This window comes from Telopea speciosissima, unplaced genomic scaffold (assembly GCF_018873765.1).
Source record: "Telopea speciosissima isolate NSW1024214 ecotype Mountain lineage unplaced genomic scaffold, Tspe_v1 Tspe_v1.0654, whole genome shotgun sequence".
Taxonomy (NCBI): Eukaryota; Viridiplantae; Streptophyta; class Magnoliopsida; order Proteales; family Proteaceae; genus Telopea; species Telopea speciosissima.
The window spans coordinates 7,425-14,967 of record NW_025317990.1 but is presented as its reverse complement, the minus strand read 5'-3'; the positions used below and the strand labels follow the sequence as shown (position 1 = coordinate 14,967).

Here is a 7,543-nt window from a genome sequence, read left to right as displayed (position 1 = left end):
AGGTACTTATTCGAAGGTCACGACCCTCAACATTGCATCCACACGTCTAATATCAGATAAGAACCTTTTTTAGAAAATATCAAACCCAAAAAAGTACAGAAATGCCCACACATAACCCCAAACGACCCACCCGGTCTGGTTTAAAACGAAAACGAACATATACCGAAATAGGTATCGATTCGAAGGTCATGACCCTCAACATCGCATCCACATGTTTAGTAAGAGATAAGGACACTTTTTAGAAAATACCAAATCCAAAAAAGTACAGAAATGCCCCCATATAACCCCAACAACCCACCCGTTCTGGTTTAAATCGAAAAGGAACATTTGCCGAAATAGGTATCGATTCGAAGGTCACGACCGAACATCGCATCCACATGTCTAATAAGAGATAAGGACACTTTTTAGAAAATACCAAACCCTAAAAACCCCCCAACGACACACGCGGTCTAGTTTAAACCGAAAATTAACCTATGTCGAAATAGGTATCGATACGAAGGTCACGACCCTCAACATCACATGCACATGTCTAATAAGAGATAATGACACTTTTTAGAGATTCCCAATCCCAAACAAGTACAGAAATGTCCCCAAATAACCCCAAATGACCCACCTAGTCTGGTTTAAATTGAAAATGAACTTATGCCGAAATAGGGATCGATTCGAAGGTCACGACCCTCAACATCGCATCCACACGTCTAATAAGAGATAAGGACATTTAGAAAATACCAAACCCAAAAAAGTACGAAAATGCCCCCAAATAACCCCAAACGACCAACCCGGTCTACTTTAAACCGAAAATGAACATATGCCGAAATAGGAATCGATTCGAAGGTCATGACCCTCAACATTGTATCCACACGTCTAATAAGAGATATGGAAACTTTCTAAAAATTACAAAACCCAAAAAAGTGCAAAAATGCACCCAAATAAACGCAAACGACCCACCCGGTCTGGTTTATACAAAAAATGAACATATGCCGAAATGGGTATCGATTCGATGGTCACAACCCTCAACATCGCATCCACAAGTCTAATAAGAGATAAGTACACTTTTTAGAAAATACCAAACCCAAAAAAGTACAAAAATGCCCCCAAATAACCCTAAACGACTCACTTAGTCTGGCTTAAACCGAAAATGAATATGTGTCGAAATAGATATCGATTCGAAGGTCACGATCCTCAACATCGCGTCAGTACGTCTAATAAGAGGTAAAGACACTTTTTAGATAATACCAAACGCATAAAAGTATAGAAATTGCACAAAAAAAACCCCAAACGACCCACCCGGTCTAGTTTTAACCGAAAATTAACATATGTCAAAATAGGTATCGATTCGAAGGGCACGACCCTCAACATCGCATCCTCACATCTAATTAGAGGTACAGACTCTTTTTCATAATTTTCAAGCCCAAAAAAGTACAGAAATGCCACCAAATAACCCCAAACGACCCACCCGGGCTGGTTTAAACAGAAAATGAACATATGCCGAAATAGGTATTGATTCGAAGATGACGACCCCCAACATCGCATCCATATGTCCAATAAGGGATAAGGACACTTTTTAGAAAATACCAAACCCATAAAGTAGAGAAACACTCTCAAATAACCCCAAACGACCCACCCGGTCTGGTTTAAACCGAAATTGAACATATGTCGAAATAGGTATCGATTTGATGGTCACGCCCCTCAACATCTCATCCACACGTTTAATAAGAGATAAGGACATTTTTTAGAGAATCCCAAACCCAAAAAAGTACAAAAATGCCCCCAAATAACCCTAAATGACCCACCCTATCTGGTTTAAACCGAAAATGAACATATGCCGAAATAGGTATCGATTTGAAGGTCACGACCCTCAACATCGCATCCACATGTCTAATAAGATATAAGGACACTTTTTTTTTTGATAAGTAAGAAATATATTACGAAGGAAAAGAAAAAAAAATACAAAAAAGGCATCCTTTAAGAACCCAAAAGAGGGGAAAGGGACCCTAGACACGAGAGGGCATGCCCTATCCAAACAACAAGGAGGAAGATACCCCTCCAAGGCTACATCCTATAATTGGTTACAAACTCTTTATCTTGCTTTATGAGAATCGCTAGCTCCGGAGGGAAGGACTTAGGCTCCCAAAGAATTCCAGAAGGGTCTGTAGGGATGGAGGCCATGAAATCTGCAGGCTGATTCTGTTCTCTCCACACATGAATGAATTCTTTAGACCTAAGCAGCCTTGCCTTTATTTGGATCTTACTTTTCAAGGTTAGGATTTGCCAAGGCCTAGTAATCACTCCATTCAAAATATCGACGGCCAACTTTGAATCCGACCTAATAGAGACATCATAAAAGCCCTTATCAACGCAGAGGGAAATTCCTCTGTAAATAGCCATGAGCTCCATGGACAGCACCGAAAGATCTTCCCCTATGCCAGCAAAGGCAGCTAAGGGATCCCCACTATCATCACGAATGAGACCCCCAAAGCTTGCCTTGTCATCTGAAAGAGACCCATCACAATGGAGAGCAACCATGTTCTTTGGAGCAAACCAAGAGCATGCCTTTGGAATTCTTGCAGTCCAACGAACTTGAAGATCCCATTTGGCAGCAATATGATGGTTGGCAATAGTAGGGTCTCCCACCAAGTCAATGGAAGATAATCTGCCAATAACATCCCCCTTTATAGCCCCTACAATCTGGTCCTTAGATCTGATTTTGTTTCTAAAAATTCTGTAATTTCTCTCCGACCAAATATGCTTGATTGTGGCACAGAAAGCAAGCTTTATGACCAGCCCCAATTTCCCTGCTCTACCTGCAACATATCTAACCGAAATGGCTACATCAATGGCATTGCTAGGAGTGGCCCCATCATGGAAACAAAGGTCATAAATATGTTTCCAAATATCAGTAGTAAAAGGGCACCCGAAGAAGAGATGATTCCTGCTTTCAGTTCCAGCCCAACAAAACACTCAATGATAAGGAGTCGGAATGTGTCTATGAATGAGGTTGTCCCTAGTGGGGAGGGCATCCAAAAGGCATCTCCAGGCTATAAAGGAATGGGACTTTATACTCCCTTCAAACCAAACAGCTTCGCTCCAGTCAATACGGGCAGCTCTTGTGCGGATAGCATTCCAGGCTGATTTGGAAGAGAAATTACCTGATGAGTTACCAGTCCACACTGTCAAATCCGAAACCTCATCATGAAAATTTTCAATTGCTGGAAGGGCCCTCCAAATATCAATGAGATCGAAAGATGTAGAGGGACCAGGGTGCCAATCTCCATCACGGATAATCTCCTTGACACAAGCATGACGGGCAGCAAGGGAATAAGAGCCTGCATCATAGCAAATCCTATTACCAAATCTGCTCAAAAGAACTCCAAACGGGTGCCAATTATCAAGCCAAAGCTTTGTAGCAGACCCCCCCCCCCCCCCCAATAATAGTTTTGATGAAGGGAAGGGCTTTATCTCTGTACTTCAAGACTTTACGCCAGACCCAAGAGCAGTTATTGAGACCCTTGACTGTCCAAAGAGACTCTTGCTTGAGGTATCTTTGGTGTACCCAATTAACCCAAAACCGATCTTGCTTGGAGGCAATCCACCAAATTTGCTGCATAATTCCGACAATGTTCATTTCTTTGACTCGCTTGATTCCCAGCCCTCCCTCTGATTTTGGCTTACAGACCGCATCCCAAGAAATAAAATGGGTTTTCCTCTCAAGGGAGGGGCCTGACCAAAGGAAATTAGAGAACATAGACTCCAGTTTGGTGATAACATTTCCTGGAAGGCCAAAGATCCCTGCCCAGTAAATGTAGCTACCTTGCAGAACTGAAGATAAGAGTAGAAGACGACCAGCATAAGAGAGGAATCTAGCCTTCCACCCCTCCAATTTTCGACGAACCAGATCCAAGATGGGGCTGCAATCTTTCATGGATAACCTGCCAGACACAAGAGGAACTCCAAGGTACCGAATAGGCAGCTTGGTTTCCGAAAAACCCGTTAAATCCAAAAGTTTCAGACTGCTAGCTTGGGTAAGGCCCCCTAATATAATAGAGGACTTAGATCTATTAAGTTGAAGCCCGGAGAGGGCAGCAAACTCATCAAGACCCCCCAAACTAGCTGAAATTGAATCACGGTTCCCCTTCACAAAAATCATAAGATCATCCGCAAAAATGAGGTGGGAAAGGTGGAACGATTTACAACGGGGTAGCAGCTTAATCTGACCATCAATCTCAAGCCTTCGCATAATTCTAGAAAAAGCCTCCATTGCAAGGGTGAAGAGGTAGGGGGACAACGGATCACCTTGTCGAATCCCTCTCCCTCCACTGAAGAAACCCGCCGGGCTGCCATTAATAAGGACAGAGAACATAGGGGTGGTCACACAAGCTTTCACCCACTCTATAAACTTGTCGGAGAACCCCATTCTTCCCATCACATCAAACAAAAATTTCCTACTAAGAGAGTCGTAGGCCTTGTGAAGATCTACCTTCAAAACTGCAGTAGGACTAGTGGCTTTTTGTTCGATGCCATGCACAATATCATGGCAGACAAGGATATTGTCAACAATAGACCTGCCCTTGATGAATGCCGACTGATTATGACTAACCACACTCCCAATAACATGCTGGATCCTATTAGAGAGGATTTTTGTGATGATCTTATATAGGAGGTTGCATAAAGCAATAGGCCGAAACCCCGCAAAAGTGGAGACATCCCCAGACTTCGGCACCAAAGTGATAAAAGTAGCATTAATAGAATGGGGCATGAAGGAATTCGCAAAGAACCATTGGATCGCATTCGTTAGCTCCTCACCATTGACCTCCCAAGAGTGCTTATAGAAGCCAGCCCCGAAACCATCAGGCCCTGGGGCTTTAGAGTCTTTTAAACTGAACACAACTCTTGCCATAGCCATAGTCTCCTCTCTCTCCCCAGCTGCCACAAACCCTTATTTCGAAAAAAGGTGTGGTTTTCAATATCCACTAAATCACCTCCAGCCGTTGCATCATTCTCTTTCCTTGCATGGCGTTGAAGAAAATCTGCTGATTGAGACACACATTCCCCTTCCTCCTCACCTTCCTTGTTTGCGGGATTTCCAATATCTTGCTCACATTCCACTTCCTTCCCTAAAAGGACGTTGCATGAGTCAGCATCCAACATCAGTTCTGTGGGGTCATAGGGAGTTTCCTCCGTTAGATGCTCCAACAAAGCGAAAGCATTATGGTGCACAATCTTCTTCCCCCTGCCAGCTAATTCTTTGGGCTAGAATTAGGCAACTTTTTAGAAATTCCAGCAATCTTCTCCATAGAACAGATATTGCTAGGATTCCCCACGGACTGGGCTTCCAAATTTGTAGTGTCCACAATCCCATCAGATCTGCCACCTGGGGTATTTTTGAAATTTGAATTTTGAACTTGCTTACCAGCACCTCCACCGTGTAAGGCTTGAGTACCGCCTCCACTAGCTGCTCCGGTCACCTGAGGACTCTTGTTGCTCTTCACTCTCCACTCTTTCTGGCTGGAGGGCATTTGCTTGTTAAGATTAACGCCACATTGCCCACTTGAATGCCCAAAAACCCTGCAACTGTTGCACCGAGGAGGGCTCCATTCGTATGTAATTTTTTGGTAAAAAACCAGACCGTCATCATCATAAACAGCCACTTGATCCGGGAATTCATAATCAGCTTCTATCTCAACACAGAGCTGGGCATAGGATAGCCGCTCAGTCATCTTATCAGTGACTATCGGCCTTCCCAGGACACTGGCAATCAAGCTCAAGGCCTCCACATTCCAGAAATGAAAGGGGAGGTTAGGAAGGGTAACCCAAATAGGGATGGAGTTCAATTCCACCTTTTCAAGCTTCATCCCTAGTTTCCAAGGCCGAAGGATTAAGGGTCTCCGCTGCACAGTCCATGGCCCCCCTTCAAGAACTTTGGCCTTATCTTCCTCCAAATTGAACCAAAAAACAAAAAAGCCACTATTAAGGATATTAATATCCACATGCCCAGAAATGCACCATTGTTTCAGCAAAACTTCCTTAACATAAGAAAAACTCGGTCTGCGACCAATGAAGTGCCCAAGAAGGGTGTTCTTCCACTTTGATAATTCTGCCCGTAACATAGCTGAAGAACATTGAGCAACACGGTTGCCCTCAATAAAATTTGGCTCAATAAAACTCAGTTCCAGACCTTCATTATGTAAAGAACTTGAAGAGGACTGAAAAAAAGATGCCCAAGATACTCCCTTCTTCACAGCCCCGCCATGTTGAACCAAAACCGAGCCAGCCACCACCACACCACCACCCGAGGAGGAGACCCCACCACCAAAATCACCCCCTGTCGGACCTGAATCACATAAGCCTTCCACAGTACCCCCACCTTCCCCCTCTCCCAGATTGGTAAAAGGAGGAAGACCATTAGCTGAAGCTAATGGCCTGCCGGCCATCACCAAACACTAGCACCAAGAATCCCACTCTCAAATCGCCGAGCTTCTCTCTCCTCACAAGAAAAAAATCCAACGTTTTCTCTAAAAAGTGTCCTTGATATAAGGACACTTTTTAGAAAATACCAAACCCTAAAATGTATAGAAATGTCCCAAAATAAGCCCAAACGACCCACCCATTCCAGTTTAAAGCAAAAAAAAAAATTATGTCGAAATAGGTATCCATTTGAAGATCACGACACTCAACTTGGCATCCAAACGTCTAATAAGAGATAAGGACACTTTTGAGAGAATCCCGAACCCAAAAAAGTATAGAAATGCCCCCAAATAACCCCAAACGACCCATCCGGTCTGGTTTAAACCGAAAATGAACATATGTTCAAATAGGTATCGATTCGAAGGTCACGACCCTCAACATCGCATCCACACGTCTAATAAGAGATATGGAAACATTTTAGAAAATACTAAACCCAAAAAAGTTCAGAAATGCCCCAAAATAACCTCAAATGATCCACCTGGACTGGTTTAAACCGAAAATAAACATATGTCGAAATAGGTATTGATTCGATGGTCACGACCCTCAACATTGCATCCACATGTCTAATTAAAGATAAGGACACTTTTTAGAAAATACAGAACCCACAAAAGTACAGAAATACCACAAAATAACCCCAAACGACCCACCCGGTCAGGTTTAAATCGTAAATGAACATATGCCGAAATAGGTATCGATTTGAAGGTCACAACCCTCAACATCGCATTCATACGTCTAATAAGAGATAAGCACACTTTTTAGAAAATTCTAAACCCATAAAAGTACAGAAATAACCCCAAATAACCCCAAACGACCCACCCAGTCTGGTTTAAGCCGAAAATGAACATATGTCGAAATAGGTATCGATTCGAAGGTAACGACCCTCAACATCGCATCCACACGTCTAATAAGAGATAAGGACATTTTTTAGAAAATACAAAACCCAAAAAAGTACAGAAATACCCCCAAATAAACCCAAACGACCTACCCAGTCTGGTTTAAACTGAAAATGAACCTATGCCTAAATAGATATCGATTCGATGGTCACGATCCTCAACATCGCATCCACACCTCTAATAAG

At 43.0% G+C, this 7,543-nt stretch overlaps 1 protein-coding gene across 1 annotated transcript; it reads right to left on the bottom strand.

The window, feature by feature from the left end:
• Window positions 1-2,052: 2,052 nt before the first annotated feature.
• On the bottom strand, window positions 2,053-5,148 carry LOC122648259. Its single transcript, XM_043841495.1, has 4 exons — window positions 4,980-5,148; window positions 3,468-4,935; window positions 3,074-3,355; window positions 2,053-2,932 (listed from the first exon to the last, which is right to left on the bottom strand). The coding sequence occupies exons 1-4, from the start codon at window positions 5,146-5,148 to the stop codon at window positions 2,053-2,055; spliced, it is 2,799 nt and encodes a 932-aa protein (XP_043697430.1).
• Window positions 5,149-7,543: the final 2,395 nt, after the last annotated feature.

Excerpts from the sequence above, each read along its gene's own strand:
- LOC122648259 (XM_043841495.1), bottom strand. The coding sequence starts at position 5,148 with ATGTTGGATGCTGACTCATGCAACGTCCTTTTAGGGAAGGAAGTGGAA. Across the intron at positions 4,936-4,979 it reads GAATGATGCAACGGCTGGAG|GGTTTGTGGCAGCTGGGGAG; the intron begins GTGATTTAGTGG and ends TTTCGAAATAAG. Across the intron at positions 3,356-3,467 it reads GTCTGGCGTAAAGTCTTGAA|ATTTGGTAATAGGATTTGCT; the intron begins GTACAGAGATAA and ends TCTTTTGAGCAG.